Below are 18093 nucleotides of genomic sequence, written 5' to 3'. Positions count from 1 at the left end.
ACGTTGAAATCATCTAACAAAATAGACAGATTCTTTGTTTCAAACGAGTTGACTTGGGAAGAAGAAATTTTTATTGATGATCTATGAAACAACTATGTATCTTCTTTGTTAGTATTACATTTTTATTTTGTAAGTTTATTTTAAATATTATAATGCTTTGAATGTCAACGCTTCATAGTAGAAGGCTAGAAGATAAATTTAATCAGACAAAAACCCATCTTTGTAGATGTAAAATTATGGATTTCCAATCAATGAAAAGCGACAGGAACACTTCTAAATTTATTTTGACAAATTCCCTGCTTTTCTTCTTCAATTTATAAGAGAGGAAAAGTTCAAGCATAGAATTTTTATGTTTGACAATACAGTACGGCAAAAAATATATATTTTTTTGTCTAAATTCAATTGGAAAAGTTTATCATAATAAATTTTTTTATTTTTTTATTTTCATATTACGTTACATCTTATCTATTTTTTTTAAATCGGAATAAAAAGAAAGATTTATTCTTATTAAATAAGTTTTAATTAATAGTTTAGTGTTAGAAAGAATATCTGTTTACTATTAATATTGTACAAATAAAAGGGCAATTAAATTTAGGCTCGTATACAATGGATTAAATCTTTGAAAAAAAAAATATAGTCCTTTTCAATTTAAAGCTTAAATGAATGTGCTCGGACATATATTTTTTTTTTAAATAGTGGGATCGATTTTTTACAAATGCTTCTAAAAATTCTCCTTCTTGGATGATAAAAAGGGTTAATTCAACTTTTTACACAGAGTTTTATTTTAATCACAACCTTTGAAAGCTGGCATTTAAAGGCACGACCTTATATTTTGTTTTAAATCTATCACTAAAATAAAATTCGGTATATTTTTTATGACTAAAAATTATTAATCCTACATATTCTAATTGAAAGATAATAAAATTTGGTGTCGATTTATAATTTGAGTTTTTCACTAATGGTTTAGTGAAAAACTTAGTCAACAAAAATACATTAAAATGATAGATTTGAAACAAAATAAAAGGTTATGGTTTTATAAGATAACTTTTAAAGGTCGTGATTAAAATAAAATTTCGCATAAAAATCGTGATTGTTTATGAAATTAACCCTAAAAAAAATACCAGCTCTTTTGACCATATCATGCCAATATATATAAGGGTATGATTCAATTGCTAGAACAGAAATAAAAATATTGATTTAAAATACCAAATCCTAAATATATTTATTGTCCAAAACATATTTCAATAAATATAATAAAATAAATGCAATTAAATGAATTAGTTATTTTCTATCTCCACACTTGTAATTTTTAACAAAATTATAAAATGTCCTCATAGATAACCTTAAGTGGTAGAATTATTGTATTTCAATTTAAGTGCACAAGTTCTAGTCATTCCTTCCTATTATAATAATAAAAAATCAACTTTCAATATATTTTAATTTATTTATTTTCTATATATAACGAGTTTAAAGTATTGTCTTCGTATCAACTTTTGTTTTACATTCATGAATATTTTTTAGATATCTGTATTAAGTAGATCGTCGCTCTTTAACTGCCAACCATCAATTGTCTTTGATAATCTATTTATTTATCCAGAATTTTTTAAATTTTAATTGTATTGCTCCATCAGATTGTCTTTTTTAATCTTTTTACTTTTTTTAGAAATCATTTTACGCTGTCTTTGACTATTCTTTTTTTATTTTTAATCACATTGTATTTCCTCTTTAGCTCCTTCTTGGCATAGATTGAGGAGTAAATTATTCAACTGCTCGTACCAACAATTTTAAATCTATATGATATTTTGTTTAAACAGATACATATCAATCAATATAAGTAATAACTAATTTGGTTGTGTAGTATTAGAAGACATTTTCAATCTAATTTTCTGATTTTCGAAAAATATATTTCAATATGTAGATCAGAAATGTAATGGAATGGTCTATCTAATGGCTAAAAAAGCCTTTATCGATGGCTAATTCTGCAGTATTCATCCTTTTGTTACGGAATGACTTTACTCAAATTTGTTGAAAAATATATCTATACTTTTCATACAGAAAATCAAAATTGGTTGTGTAAAGAATCCGTTTTACTTATAAGTAACATAAACAATTAATAATATGATTACCTTTGCAAAATAATTGTATTTTAGCCATGCATTATTATTTGGTTAATGGTTTGATCTTGGTGATAATTTATTATATTATGTTTTCTGATTGTTTGAATTTACCAATTAAAGGAATATTTTTATTTTTGTCTAACCTTTGAATAAGGAAAATAAAAGAATACAAGTTTCAATTTTATGCCTAGAAATATTCATTATCAGTGAAGAAAATAGAAGTGGAATCTAAATTAAGTAAATGGACAATGCTAAAACGTGTCAAATTGGCATATTAGATCGACTAATAATATTTGTTTTACTGCTTGTTTTATTTCTAAAAATATATCTTTAGACGCCATTTAGATCGAAGAGTTTTAAACAAATAAAATTTATAAATTTTAAAAAATTCTATCGTTTGGTGTGAAAAAATTTCATGAGAATCTCGATTGTAATAATACTTCATCCTCAAAAATCCAATAATTTCTCACCTCCAATATAAAAAACTTGAAATTCGTCATTTTTAATTAGCGATGGGTTGTGTTATATTTTAAATACTTTAAATATATCCCAATAAATTCATAAATTTTATATTTAATCCAAACAATGAAATTTATAAATTTAATTCAATCCATAGATCTCAAGAACCCTTAGTTCGAATAGCGATTTAATCTTTTTTGAGGTTTAACTTTAGATCATATATAATTAATTTAAGGAATAACTAAAAAAATTATTTAAAAAATCTTTTAATTTTAAAAATATGTTTTAAAATCATATTTTTTTCATCTTTATCTAAAAGATATATTTTTTGTTTACTTTTTATCTATTTACTTTTAATCATAATAAAGTGTAAAGATGTAGCCTACAAATTTAAAATGAATAATTTATAAATATATTTATAATTTTTTTTTGCCACTCTTAGATTATTTTAAAATTTTGTTCCTGATTTAAAACTTCCGAAAATCAGATAATTGACTGGAACATCTAAAAATTGTAACTAATATCATAGTTAAATTTTATTTTATCCTTCCTCACATTTGACTAGAACAAAATTTAAAAATCCAAAGCATACAAGTGTGAAGTGTAAATGACATTCATGCAAGGCTTAGAATTTTAAAATTAAATTATAATTTTTGGAAAATTAATTTTGTTATATAAAAATTCAATTTGTTGTAAAAAAAACTAAATATTACTAAAATAACTCAAACCTTTGCTCAAATGAATATTGAAAATGCATGTAATTTAATTTTTTGAAAGATGATTAATTATTTAAAAATCGATTTACAACACAAATTATTTTAATAAATGTATATAACAAATGTTAATATTTGTTGCACAGTAAAAAAATCAACTGTTAACCGGTCAAACAATCAACAGTCAAGTGATCAACATATCATCATGATCCCGCTAGCCGGCTAAATTTTCAGCGATCGGCCGCTGCCGGACCATCACTTGCTACCCCTCTAAACTACGACTCTCATATTTTCAATAAATTTGTAAATAAAAAATAAAAATAGGTAAATAAGTTTAAATAGTAAAATAGAAAAAGTAATTTTTTAAAAGTTTAAAATACTTTTTCAAATAAATTTTTAAAATATGTGAAACATATACTTTTTTTTTCGACGAATGTGAAACATATACTTGCTTCAATTTAAATTATAAATTACAGTGTTTTAGATAATTTAATAAAAACGGCAAAATGCCATTTCTTTTTATACTTTACTCACTTCCTGTAATTAACTTTTTTAAAACAAAAACCCCTTCACTAAATCATTAATAGACACTAGTATATTTTTAGTTTTAACTATAATATTAACGTTTAGTAAGTGAGATGTAAAATTATCCCCAATAATATCCATAATCTATTAATTATAGTAAACATTAATTTACTCGCTCGTTTTAACATTAAAATAACGGAGATTACAAAGCGGCAAAAATCGCCAACGGCCGCTAAAAACCGTCTTTTTAAGGCTGCTTAAATTTATAATTAAGGATTATACTAATTAATATCTAAACCACTCTTTCATTTTCCCTTGCTTTCTCAGATTCCACCACAATTTTCTCACCCCACAAACGCTCCCTAAATCCTCGCCATCACCACACACTCCTCAACCATCCATTTATCACTCGCCATGCACTCTACAAAACCACCACCCCACCATCATCCTCACATCTTCAAGAAATCTAATTCAAATAATATTAATCTTTTTTTATGTTTAAAGCCCGTGGTTGTCGAAGATTTATTTGCCAATCCTAAGGGTGGCACTTCTTCAAATTCAGTTTTTAAATTTTTTGATATGGAACGTAAAGATGATGTTATTTTCCCCCGTGTTTATTCGGCTCCGGAGTTTACTGACTCCGCCGCTAATCACCCGAAAAAGAAGAGTAAACGGCGGTTTTTACGTGTAGTTAAGGCGGTTTTCTTCGAGACATCGCTGGTTCGTAGTATAATATATTTCATTTTTTTATTATTACGTCGTTTACTTTGTTCACTTATTACTGTGATGTGAAATTTTTGCAATGTTATCTTACGTTTTTAGAATTCTTACGTTTTTAGGTATTTTGGGAGTCTGAAATGTGAATTTTTTGTGATGTTTTCAGGCGAAGAAGATTAAGAGAAGAACATCAATGAAGAAGAAGAAGCATTCAAATGGAGAAACATTATCTAAAGTTGATAAGGATTTGAACTTAGTAAAAGAAAAATTACTGCAGCAAAAGAAATTTTTTGATGGAACAAGTGTTGCTTCAACCATGTCATCTTCCGTTAATTCAACTGCTTCTTCGATCAACAGTTCAACCCGATTCGTCGAAAAGGGAACTTGGTTCGGGTCGTTTAATCCGATAGGGGAGAATAATAAGAAGAAACAAGAAACTATGATTCAAGAAGACGGAAAGGGTCATTACGGATCAAATACCGGGTTGTTCTTGCTTCTCGTAACACTTTTGGTTTTGGTATTATGGGGTAAAATATTTGCTATTTTATGTACTTCGACATGGCTGTTTTTCGTTCCGAATTGGAGCAGTATTTCCGGTAGGAAATCGCTTAAGATTAGTAAGATTCATGGCGATTCGCCGGAGATGGAAGAGAACAAGAAGAAGATCATCATGGAAGGGTTTTTGGAGAGAAACCGTAATCGTCTTCTTTGACAAATAAGTATTTATTTAAACAATAGAGGTAACTAAATTTATTTAAATTAATTCGAGAATTCTGCCAAATTGGAGAGTGTTTTATTTTTTTTAGTTTATGTTGCAGCATGCTTTAAGTGTAAATACGAATTTCTGCAAGATTTTATGGGTTGTGAATGTAATTTGGAGGGCTAGTTTGTAGTAATTTATACAGCTAGCCCTCTATTATTGTTTAATTTTTCTTTTTTTGCAATTTTTGCATTGTAATAATTGTTATGTCAAGTGAATGACAATTATACCACATGAAGAAATTATTGACTGCATTGAAGTTCTATTTTTCTGTTTAATTTGGAATTCTGAGATCATTAGTGTATTTTGTTAATTTCTTACAAGGCCATCAAGCATTTTGAATTTATTTCATCAATTTGGTGCGACCAGTAGTGGCGTACATGAAATATTTTTAGGGTAATTATAGGGAGAAAATTCTAATCGGCCATTTCTTTATTTTTAATTAAGGCAGGAGTTAAAATTGAAACTTTTAAAAAAAATTGAGTTTCTGATCATTTTCCGATCAGGGTGTTCTTATGGATCCACCTGTGAGTGGTTCGGCCACTGCGATCAGTACTGTTATAATTAAAATAATGAAGAAATGAGGTAGAAGAAATAAAATGGCTAGCGAGTTAGGTAGCACGGACACGGACACGGAAAAATGGGACACTTGAACATGGTGGAACGGTATTTTTTTAAGGTTTTTTTATATAAAAGAATGAAATTATTTGTCTGAAACGTCAAGTGTCTGGAACGGGACACGTTGATTAAATGAAGTGTCTATGCTATCTAGCCGGTGAAAGCAGAGGGATATATTTTTTAAAAATACTACTGAGAAAATTAGAAAATAACTAAAAGTAATCGGTGATTGGAGGGAGAAATCATCTTCAAAAATTAGCTTAATAGGTGTGTGATCCATTTATATATTTTTTTTTCTTCCAAAGGCTAAACGTGATCCATTTATATACATACAAAATGAGAATTTAGCAATGTGGTACAAACCCAATTTCGATACACATAATCTTAATTGATTTGGTTCTTAAAAGGGTTAATTGTGCAAATAACATTAAAAACGAAAAAACAAGATTAGAAAGCTTAAAATGCCGGATTGTAGAATTTGCAGCAGGCAGTGGTGCCAGAAATGCCAAATGGAACCGTAATAAGCCGAGTAGGTAGGATCACTGCCTTAACATGATGATTGTTATAGTATTATCTTTGTTACTTTAGGGACATAAACTTTTTTTTATGGATAGAAATATATTAAAAGTCAAAAGGTGTAGTAAAAACTTATCCAATTATATTTGTAAGGCTTAATTACTTAAAAACCACTCACCTTGAATTTTTTTTCGTTTATACCCTGACCTAGAAAAAATTCATTTATACCCTGACGTATGTATTTATGTTTCATCTCTACCCCGAGACACTAAATTAACCTCTTTTCATTAAGAAAAAAGTTTAAAATAGTTCTTCATTTTTGACCTAAGCTAATTAGAGATTAATTAGAAATGATTTTTTCTCTAAATGAAGGACTATTTTGAACTTTTTTAAAAATGAAAAGAGGTTAATTTAGTGTCTCGGGGTAGAGGTGAAACATAAACACATGCTTCAGGGTATAAATGAACTTTTTTTTAGGTCATGGTATAAACGAAAAAAAAGTTCAAGGTGGGTGGTTTTTAAGTAATTAAGCCTATTTGTAAAACATGCAAAATTAACGTATTTTGACTCTATCTCATGAGTCAATCCAGAATTTAATAAAAAAAATTCTGATTTTCCTTTTTTAAAATTTTCGCACAAAAATGAAGCACTGGGTGAGATATTAGAGGTTACGATTAAGAAAAGAGGTCAAAGATACAAATCAAAATTTGGAGAACAAAATATAATAAGGATTCCAAAAGAAATTCAAATTTGAATAAGAAAATTCCCTATTATATAATCTGAAAAGAAAAACAGCATTCGAGAAACAACTAAGGATCGCCATCTCTTTACTTTGGACTTCGTTCTGAAAAACTCTACTATTTAGACGTAAAAATCATATAATTTAGGCTTAAATACATAAAAAAATCACCAATTTTCGCGTGTTTTTAGTATTTAACATGAACTAATGATTTTGACATACAAATACATGAACTTCCAAAATATTACGACAAGGACACTGACACCGTTTTAAGTGTAAAATGGCGCCGTTTTTGATGTAAAACGAAAAACGGCACTGTTTTAGATATAAAACGCTACCGGTTTAAATAAAAAAATGCAAACGTGATACATAATTACAGAAAGTTCACGTTAAATATGCTAAAATTAAAAATTCATGTTAAATACCAAAAACACGCGAAAGTTTATAATTTCTGATGCATTTAAGCCTATAATTTATAATAGATTGTCGTTTCATTTCTTTTTAGATTATGTTTGATTTATAAAAAGTTTAATGGAAAAAAAACCCACACCATTATTAATTATTGCAATTATATTTAATTTTTTTAATTTTTATAATAATATTCAAATTGTATTATTTTGTTGCAGTAATTTTTAAAATCTCAGTTTGTTAGTTAGTTTTCGAGGTAGGGATCGAATTCACAATCTTTTGATGTATTTGAAGATGTCTTAACCAAGTACTACCACTTCCTGGTCCCTTTGAACCCTCTTAGCAAAATAGATAAAACCCTTGTCTTTCTCACTGGGAATGAACAAATGGTAACCAAGTTTCTTCTCCCTCTCACAATTATCTCCCCAACCACCACCACCCAATTATTTCTGTCCCCAAAACCCCATCTCTCAAAGCTCACCATTATTTCTCTTTTCTCTACTCTAACTTCTACCACCTTACCTGCACATCAACCCACCATTTCCCCAAAAGCCTTCCTTTATGGCCCCTCTCTTTCAAAAGGCAAATACCCTCAACCCCAGTTGAACCCAAAACTCCTTAATGGAGATGAAAAACACCCAGAAGAGAGAAAAGAAACAATCTTTGATGATGATTGTGTTATAAATGAGGAAAATTTCATAAGGGTATTTGATGTAGCTGCACTTAGAGTTCCTGCTAAGGATTGTTTTGCTTTGGAGAGTAGAATCCGTGGCCATTTGTTGAACTGCCCGCGGGTTCGGAACATTGCTAGAGTTTCTGGTGATGAGGTTGATGATGGGATTGTTTCTTTGTTGGGAGATGATAGTAGTGGCAGTGAAGAAGAGGAGAAAATTGATGTGTTGGATAGGAGGATTTATGGGAGAGCAGAAGGGGATGGGGAGCAACTAAGTCCTGTTTTGTATAGGGAGAAGTTGGCTAATGAGTTTAATTCTAGAGGGTTTTTGAAGTTTAGGAATTTAGCTAAGATTTCGCGGCCGCCGAAGCGGAAGAAAAAGGAGGGAGGAGGGAGTGAGGGAATTAAGAAGAGAAATGCGAAGGATGAATTTGCTTCTGTGGAAGTTGTGGAGGAGGATGAGGGGAGAGATGATTGGAAACGTTTATTGGGGGATGAGTTTGAAGGGAGGAGGAAGTGGAGAGGTTCGACGAGATTGTTGCTTTTGGATGAGAGGTATGCAGATAAGAGAATGGAGGATTTGCCTCAAGCTATCAAGGTTGCTAATCTGAATTGTTTTCAGGCTTTGTGAGTCAATTTCACATATTTTTCCCTTCGTAGCATTTACTATTTGCTTCTTATTTTGCCCCTTATATTGCATATTGTTTATAGTGATCATGATTCAAGAATATGGTTCTGCTTGCTTTGTATGGTTGATTTCTATTTCATAACTATAGAATAGTTAGTTGGTTTTTGTCTATTTTGATTAGTATCTGTGTTGCTCTACCCTGTTTGCATTTAGCTGAGGTCAGTGATAATTATGCTTAATCTTAAAATGATTCATGTCTTACTATGTATGTAGCCCGAGTGGCGGTAGGAGTACAGAGATAGTTGTTTAAATCACCCATCACATTTTGTTGCTGGTGAAGTAAGTTCTGAATTAAAAAAAAAAGTATTGTCAGGCTCAAAATAACAACACTTAAATAGCATTTCAGTATTAAGGTGTTGCCATGTTGCATAAATAAGTTATGTGGAAGCAATATGTGAGAGACTGAGAGTTTAATAACCACATGATACTTGAAAGCAAATCTTTCATATAATAAAAATAAAACGCCATTGTCATTGGTTTAAGAGAATGACGCATCGGAATGACTTGGCTCGAGACCACAATATCGACGTGTTTGTAGATTCTTTTAATTGTGATACTTCATTTTACTAGCCATCATTTTTTATATGATGTCAAATGTAATGTATTTGTACCGTTTTTCAGGTTGCTTTACAAGAAGCCATGAAAGAAAATCCCACTTCTACTTTTGAGCTTGTTAGATGCAAGTTGACTTTGTTTTATGATTATTGGCAGATGAATGAGGTAAATTTCATCAAATTTGCAATTATTATATTTTATTTGTATGTCGTGTCCTTTTGATTAAATGGTGAACTATATCTCTATTCTAGAAGAGCTACTCTCAGGTTTTCGAACCCAGAAGACTGGTAAGATAGAATTATATTTTCATTCAAATATAGTTTTGTAGGGTTTCTTAACTTTCTTCGAGACTTGAGATTTCCTTAAATTCATGTCCTTTTCCATGCCTTAAAATGGACCGAGTTATCAATAAATCAAGTGAACACCTCAATTTAGGGTTGGTCATATATATCCTCATTATGATGTAGGATCTCAAACTGCTTTATAGTAAATCTGAGACTGGTACTTTGTATGGATTATTTTATTATTTAACTTATATTCTAACAATCCTTAACCTATTGTATTTCTAGTAACTTTTTTTATCAAAATGTTGTTTTTTTTGTGCGATATTTGTTGTCTTACATGGATATTGGGGTGTTGAATTATGATGTTAAATGAATCAGACTTAAGCAATCACCCTTAAGCATGTCAAACTCGAGATTTAGCTGATTCAAAACCAAGTAGAGTTGGGAAACTGCTATGGTTAATGAAGTTCTTGAACTGGAATTATGCTTTTATAAGCTAAACCCTTTTCAACTCTAGCCGTGTGCTTATGCTCTTATTATTTATAATGTTATTGTCATGTAGTTTGTTGACAAGGCATCCCGCTTACGCGAATACACTAGAGGTTCATGTTTTACTGAGAAATGCTGAGAGGTTGCAACATAACTTGTGAAATCTTATAGCTACTATTTCTTCAGGTCTTGGAGGCCATGCTGCCAAAAGGTGCAATTATTCCATCAGCTTTTGAGACAGTTGGGCATATTGCACACTTGAACTTGCGAGATGAGCATATGCCATACAAGAAGCTTATAGCGAAGGTGCTTATTTTTGGAAGCTTCTAGTTTGTACTATCTTGACGTTTTACCCCACAATTTTTTTATAAATGTATTCATCTCTTTGCAGGTAGTCCTGGATAAAAATAAGCCCAAGATAAAAACCGTTGTAAATAAGATTGATGCCATACATAATGACTACAGAACGATGCAGCTTGAGGTTTTAGCAGGAAATCACTCCCTGGTGACCATGGTAGTTGAGAACGGACTACGATTTCATGTGGATTTATCAACGGTGTATGTTTACTCATCCAACTGAACTTTTAAGATGTTTGGTCACTTTATGTTATGGTTAGAATTAAATTGGCAATGCTGCTTCTTTCTATCTTGTTTGGTTTACTCTCCTAAATGCATCTCTTTGTTGATGTTTTGCAGTTACGATTCACTATCAGTCTATTTTCTTTGTTATTTGATACCGTGAAGTTGCTAGCATTCATTTGATGTCCATGCGTTGAAAGAACCAATCACTGGTACTTATAATTATTAGGTTGTAATACCTTTATTAGAAAGCATAACCTACAAATCTGAGTGCTTTAACTACCCTATAGGTATCTCTAGTTCCCTACGCCATAGGCCTCCCAATTGCTTTAGTTAATTCTCTTGCAGTCAGCTGACATTTCTCTGCTTCCTTCTGTATTCAGTAATTTTATATAATTCTGACTTTCTCAATTTTGCATGATTGTGTATGCATTGGAATAATCTGGTGCATTTTGCATGTGGAGTCTTGGGTGGACTTACAGATAAAAAACGGATTAAAGTTTACCGAGAGCTTACAGTTTGTTCCTTACAGGTATTGGAATTCAAGGCTTGCAACTGAAAGACAAAGGCTTCTGAATGGTTTTACGCGCAATGATGTTGTTTGTAAGTTTTAATTTTTTTATCTCATTTGTTTTCGTAATATATACATATAAAGTATAAACATTAAAGTCAAGCACCTACCTGTAATTGTTTGTTTAGAGGCTTTCATGTTAATTTCTTTCAGTTTCAGATATGAAACATTATCAAAAGTTGAAAGGCAAGAGTCTTAAATAATGGAAACCTCCCTTGAGAGGAGGACATGTGCTCTGTTTTTATAATGCCAATGTCATTTGGAAAACCTTTTCAAAGTTATGCTCCAAAGCCATGCATCTTATTTGGGCCGTGGTTCTATTGATGTGCAGAGTTGTTTCATTTCTTTTGGTTTGATAGGTGATGTTTTCTCTGGTGTTGGCCCAATAGCTCTATCCGCCGCAAAAATAGTAAAGCGTGTATATGCCAATGATTTGAACCCTTTTGCTGTAGATTATTTGGAGAGAAATAGTGTCTTAAACAAGCTTGAGAAGAAGATTAAGGTATGGTCATCTTATATTTGAATAATAGTTTGTGACAGTTACTTTCGACTGTTAGGTATATTATTAAAAGTTTTATGCAACTGAGAAAACATAGTGTTTCATTGCTACTTGATGTTATCACCCTCCCACATTTTGTGTTAATCTTTTTCTTTTTTCTCATATATTAACAGTTCATGGATGAATGATACATGAAATGTGTGGATGAACTCTTGAACATAACTTTAGAGTATAGGATTTTTTTTATTCTGATTACATTTTAAATTAGCATCAGCCGAGATAGAGAATTTTAGTTGCTGTGTTGCACATTGTTCTGATATGAGAGGTTAATTCTGTTAAGGCATTTAATTGCAATTATATTTTACCCTGGAATCAACGTTCTTCAAATTAATTATCTTGCAATATAGTGATAGAAGAATAGAAATAGAAGTTTAGCTGCTGATGCTCGGTATTCTGATGCGAGTGAAATTTTAGTAAGATAAGTTTGTCTAGGCATTAGTTGTTATTATTGCTTAGGGCATCTCCAAGGGAAGTCACCATTTTTCCCTCACCATTTTTCAATTTGGTGAATTTTCACCAAATTCACTCCAATGGTCATCACCAAATTCTTCACCAAAAAACCTATTTTTTTACTTTTTAATATAATAATCATTTTTAATTCTTAACATTTTATACACTTTTTACCAATTACACCCACAAACTTATTTATGCTCATATTCGTCCGAATTATAATATTATTCATATTTTTAAAAATAAATTGCTATTAATTTTTTTAATTATGAATATCTTATAAAATTTAATTTATATTAAAATTATTTAAAATGAAAATTACATTAATTTATTTAAATTAACACAATAAAAAACTAAAATAAACATTACATTAATTTATTTAAATTAACTCAACATAAAAACTAAAATTAATTATGTAATATTTTTTTAATTGTCTCGTAAAATTATTAATGTAAGATGTTTATGTTATTATTTTATAAAATTATTCATGTAATATTTTTATATCATTGTCTCGTTAAATTATTTAATAAATAAGTAATTAATTAAATACAACTATTATTTATATGTACTAAAGTGTAAATTAACCACATTATTATATTCAAAAAGTGAAATGGTGAAGGAAAAATTCCTTCACCATTTTTGATGAAAGAGAGTGTGAGGGAGTCATCAAAATGCATTTTGGTGACTCCCTTGGAGATGGGAAGTCATCAATTCCCATTTTGATGACTCCCCTTGGAGATGGTCTACGCTGGAATCAACTTTTACCATCTCCATTGTGCTTCAAATAGATGATCACGAATTATCTCAAGAGGTGTGTAGATAATGAGCTTAGTCGCAGTTGCATAGTGTTCTGGTGTGGGAATAAAATTCTTGAGATAATTTTTCATATGCATCTATTCGGTATTACGGGTAGAATTAGTTCCTCGAATGTGCTCTAAATTAATGATATTTATTTATGAATTATGTAGGTTTTTAATATGGATGGAAGGAGATTCATTGATGCTATATTCTCAAGTGACAGAGCTCAGACCATCACACAGGTGGTTATGAATTTGCCTAATGATGCAGTAGAATATCTAGATGCGTTCAGGGAAATATTCAAAGATAAACCCAACAAACGAGAAATAAATGCTTTACCAATGATCCATGTTTATGGGTTCTCCAAAGCTCGAGATCCAGAATTCGACTTTCATGAGGTCTGTTGCCAAATATTCTTCAAGGAAATATTAAACTCTTTTACATTATTTCACCATCATCACATGCTAGACTTATTATTAACACGCATTGTGTCTGATCTATTGTATACTCTGGTTACCATGCTAATTCGTTTCTTAAAATATGTAAAATGCAGCGGATAAGGATTGCCTTAGCGGAGGTAGCCGTGAACGTAGAAATGCGTCGGGTACGTCTAGTTGCTCCGGGAAAATGGATGTTATGTGCATCATTTAGGGTTCCTGAGAGTGTAGCATTTGGAAAGACCAAGTTAAATAAATAGATCAACCTCAAAGTTGTATATCAGTTTTCTTCCATATTTATATCATCGATTCAATTAATTTTTGATCACTTTGCTAGTATATGTCTTGCTCTGAGCAAGTTATTTTACAATATCTTATTGCTGGGTTGGGTCCCATAACTGTGTGTTTTTTTCTATAACTGATTCAGAAAATTTGCTAATTTCAGACATTATTATTATTATTCTAATTACTTAGTAGGGTTCAAAATAATAAACTGTATATATATAGAAAGTAACAATTTGAATTTTATTGATAATATCATGATAAATAAATAAATAAATAAAGGTATTTTGATATGTAAATAAATGACTTGTAAACATATTTTTATTTTAAACTTAGAACACCTTAAATGATAATAAAAATCATCATTTTAAAACCAGGAAGTATAAATTTCAGGCTTTTAAACTAACTTTTTTTTACATAACCAAGCTAAAATGTGAAAATCGTATGTTTTTTTAACTATTTACTTAACTTTAAAAAAATTGAGATTTGCTACTTAGACCCATTTCAATTATTTTTCTTATTATAATTGTGAATCATCTTTTCAGGTAAATATTCAATTTCTCTTCATAAAGTTATGCAAAGAATGAAGAAATGATGTATAATTTTGGATTTAGATAAATATAAGATATGATTATGATAAAATATAGATATTGGTAGAGAATGATAGATAGCATAATATCAATATTTGTAGTTTAACTGAATATGTTTTAATGACTAGGTACTTAAAACAGTTTCAAACAAATCTTACTTAAACCTAAAAAACTAATTTGGCAACTTAGATAGTAATATATCAATTAGGTGAAACCACATCATATGGTATAATAAATAATATAAAAAATATGAAATTAAATAACATTATTTTATTATATAGTTAAATTCTAAACATCTTTGGAACTGCGGAGTAGGGCTGTGCAATCCGTCGGTTCGGTCGGTTTCGATGACCAAACTGAAAAAATCGAAACCGAAGTTGGGCAAAAAACCAAAATTGAACTTAAACCAAAGTTAGGTTCAGACCGCATCAAACCGAAATGTTTCGGTTTGGCTTGGTTCGTTTAAAACCGAATTCTTTTATTATCTTTATTTATTATTTTAAAAAAATAAAAAAATTATTGACTAATGATATTTTATATACGTCATTTGTACATTTTATCTATTATAAAAAAATTATTAAACCTATATATTAAGTATAATTAAAAATAAAGACTTAAAAAGTGAAAACAAATATATCAATTTTATATTTTTTTTGAAAAAATAACTTTTTAAATTTGTTATTTGGTTTTTTCGGTCGGTTTAGTTTTCAAAAAGATAAATCCAAATTGAAAACCGAATATCAAAGTTTCATGTTGATAGAAATTGAACCAAATTGTTTTAACCAAAAAACCGAACTAACATTAGAATTCCTGTTCGGTTCGGGTTTTTTTGGTCGTTTCGATTTCTGCACACCCCTACTGCAAAGGCTCCCCCTTGTTCCCCTTCTCTTCATGAAAAAATGTACATAAATGCTTTAAAATTCAAAGGCTAGGATCAACTCATTCCCCAAACAATATTTATTCTTTTGTTTTAATTAAAGAAATGGAGTAAGTTGCAATGTCATGTAGAATCTATTTAAAGGTAAGGATTTGGGAGAATTGGGTGTAAGTGAGGTTGATGGGTAAGGGTAAAATGGAAAATAAAGATTGGAAAATCTGAGTTAGAGATTGGAAATCTAAACATAATTACTTTGTGGTCCTAAGATTTTAGGTATGGAGAGAAAGAATCTTTGGCTTTTTTGGTCTTAAATAGTTACATTTTTCACAAGTTGCATAAAGCCTAAACTAACACTTTCTCTAAACTTCATATTTCTAACAATGCTTATCACCTACCCTATTCCACTCTTTTCTACATTTATACCCCTTCATTTTGCAATGTCTTAAAGCATCTCTTTGAAACTTCTGTTTGAGGTCAGAATAACACTTTTTTATTTGATTAAACAAAAATCAAAACTATTATTTTAGATTTACTTTATAAAAATTATGGTTATTTATATACTATATAAAAACTCCACCCTTTCACTTTCACAAAAATAACAATTTATTCTTCTTCTTTTTTGAAAATACAATTTATTCTTTTTAAATTTGGTAATCGTTGCTCTAAAGTTATTATGTTTTGCCTGAATGCATATGTGGAAAATCAAAAAATAGATGATTTTTCACGTAATTGATGTTGTGATATTATTTCAAACATTATTAGTGTGTTCTTTTGACAAAACGATATTATTTTGAACTCATTAAACTCAACTCTTACTTTTTATTTTATTGACCAAAGCTCAATGTTGTGTTTAATAAGTTTACAAACATTATCTTTTTTTTTCAATAACTTATACTATCGTTTGATTTTTTTACCACAATGTCAATTATGTTGCATTCAGGTGATAGAAATAATTTGATAAGTAAAAGTGTCAAATTTAAAAAGGATGTGATATTTTTTGATAATTTTAAAAATTGTTCTTTAATCACTATTTTTGTAATAGGTGGATGTATTTTGGCTGAACACATAGTTTGACCCCTGAACTTGTACCATTATACTCATCTAACCTCCAAACTTAACGTCTCACCTATCGAACCCCCGCACTTGTTAAATAATCCGATTTGACCCCCGAACTTGATAAATACGTAAACATTGAACCCTTCCGTACAAATTTTTCTAGAATATTTCAAGTGACAGGTGGACACAAAGGGTTCAATTTTTACATATTTATTAAGTTCGGGGGTCAAATCGGATTATTTAACAAGTTCAGAGGTTCGATAGGTGAGACGTTAAGTTTAGGGGTTAGATAGGTAAAATAGTACGAGTTCAGAGACCAAACTATATATTAAGCCATGTATTTTACAAATAGCTCTAGAAATATTTCCTTTTTGTTTTACTTGTTTTTCCACAAATAATAAATTTCCGAAAAAACCCAAATCATTTCAATAACGCGGTTTCATATATTTGACCTCTATAGAGATCTAATTAGAGAAAACATACCTGCCAAGACATAGAAGTTAAATATATTGAAAACCCATTATGTCAAATTGGATTTGGCATTAATTAACATTTAAGCAACATTTATGTTGAAATTTCTTTTCTTTTTTTGCTTTGATGAAGGCAGGACGGCCCTGAAATAGTACTAGTGTAAGTAATTAAAAGTTTCTGATATAAAAAGGGATCAATTGTTCTAACCTTATTAGAGTGATCTAATAACTAAAAAATCCCTAAACTTTAAAATATTTTCCAATCATATACCCAATCATCTAATGTTTTCGACTAAATCTTATATTATTGATTGTATTTCAGTTTTATTATTTTGTTCAACTAAAACAAAATCTAGAAAGTACTCTTTATGTGTTCTACCACATTAAAAATTAAAAGATAAAAAAGTTTAATGATAAAAAATACCATATTTTCTCAATTGAATAAGTATATAATGAAATAACATATTAAGAATTCAAGATATGTCCGGTTATTAGACATTTTTTCAATGGAAAAATAACTTATTTACCCACATTTTAACATTTTTGTCAAAATCATGATTTTAAATTTTATCAGTTTGATCCATTATCTAATAAATCTTTGCCAGATAGACTCACGACTCATTTGGCCGGAGTTGGCATGGTTCAAGTTTATATACGTCACGTAAGATAAATTTTGTACATGTAATTGTAGACGAACAACATTGCGTCATATTAGCTCAAAACGAGTTATGTGTATGTTTGAAAAAGATCTAAAAAATGATTGATCAAACTGGTAAAATTTAATTTCATAATATATTTGACAAGTACCAAATAGTATAGAAAATAACGGATAATCACTTTCAATGAACTATAACTCAAACGGTATAAGCGATGGGCAACGAACTGCTAGATTGTGGGTTCAAATCCTCCCACAAGCGCTCCCCCTTCTTAATTATTAAAAAAAACAAATAATCACTGAAATTTATTTCAATTTGAAATGAGATAATAAGTTTAAAAATATATAAAATTTTAGATTGTTTTTAATGATTAAGTCTATTAAAAATGTATTACTGCTAATTTTAAATTAATTTTCCTTTTTGTATAATCATTCTTGGTTTTCTTTTATTCTGTAATTCTTTTTGTGATATACTTAAAAAAGGTTTTTTTTTTGTTTATTTTCCAAA

At 29.5% G+C, this 18093-nt stretch overlaps 2 protein-coding genes across 2 annotated transcripts; both read left to right on the top strand.

Annotated features, from left to right (window-relative positions):
* The first annotated feature begins 4104 nt into the window (after positions 1–4104).
* Positions 4105–5485, top strand: LOC126667444 (uncharacterized). The gene is made up of 2 exons (XM_050360417.2): positions 4105–4534; positions 4698–5485. The coding sequence occupies exons 1-2, from the start codon at positions 4229–4231 to the stop codon at positions 5241–5243; spliced, it is 852 nt and encodes a 283-aa protein (XP_050216374.1). The 5' UTR covers positions 4105–4228; the 3' UTR covers positions 5244–5485.
* Positions 5486–7066: 1581 nt separating this feature from the next.
* On the top strand, positions 7067–13994 carry LOC126668173 (tRNA (guanine(37)-N1)-methyltransferase 1). Its single transcript, XM_050361385.1, has 9 exons — positions 7067–7078; positions 7833–8843; positions 9555–9653; positions 10448–10567; positions 10653–10819; positions 11373–11443; positions 11771–11913; positions 13389–13616; positions 13772–13994. The coding sequence occupies exons 1-9, from the start codon at positions 7067–7069 to the stop codon at positions 13913–13915; spliced, it is 1995 nt and encodes a 664-aa protein (XP_050217342.1). The 3' UTR covers positions 13916–13994.
* The last annotated feature ends 4099 nt before the right edge of the window (positions 13995–18093 follow it).

Source organism: Mercurialis annua, linkage group LG2 (assembly GCF_937616625.2).
Source record: "Mercurialis annua linkage group LG2, ddMerAnnu1.2, whole genome shotgun sequence".
In the NCBI taxonomy this organism is placed as follows: Eukaryota; Viridiplantae; Streptophyta; class Magnoliopsida; order Malpighiales; family Euphorbiaceae; genus Mercurialis; species Mercurialis annua.
The sequence above is the reverse complement of the archived record's forward strand: the minus strand, read 5'-3'. Positions and strand labels throughout refer to the sequence as shown.

Coding starts and splice junctions, on each gene's coding strand:
- LOC126667444 (XM_050360417.2), top strand. CDS start 4,229: ATGCACTCTACAAAACCACCACCCCACCATCATCCTCACATCTTCAAG. Junction 4,535..4,697: donor TTTTCTTCGAGACATCGCTG/GTTCGTAGTATA, acceptor TGATGTTTTCAG/GCGAAGAAGATTAAGAGAAG.
- LOC126668173 (XM_050361385.1), top strand. Junction 11,444..11,770: donor TACGCGCAATGATGTTGTTT/GTAAGTTTTAAT, acceptor TTGGTTTGATAG/GTGATGTTTTCTCTGGTGTT. Junction 11,914..13,388: donor AGCTTGAGAAGAAGATTAAG/GTATGGTCATCT, acceptor TGAATTATGTAG/GTTTTTAATATGGATGGAAG.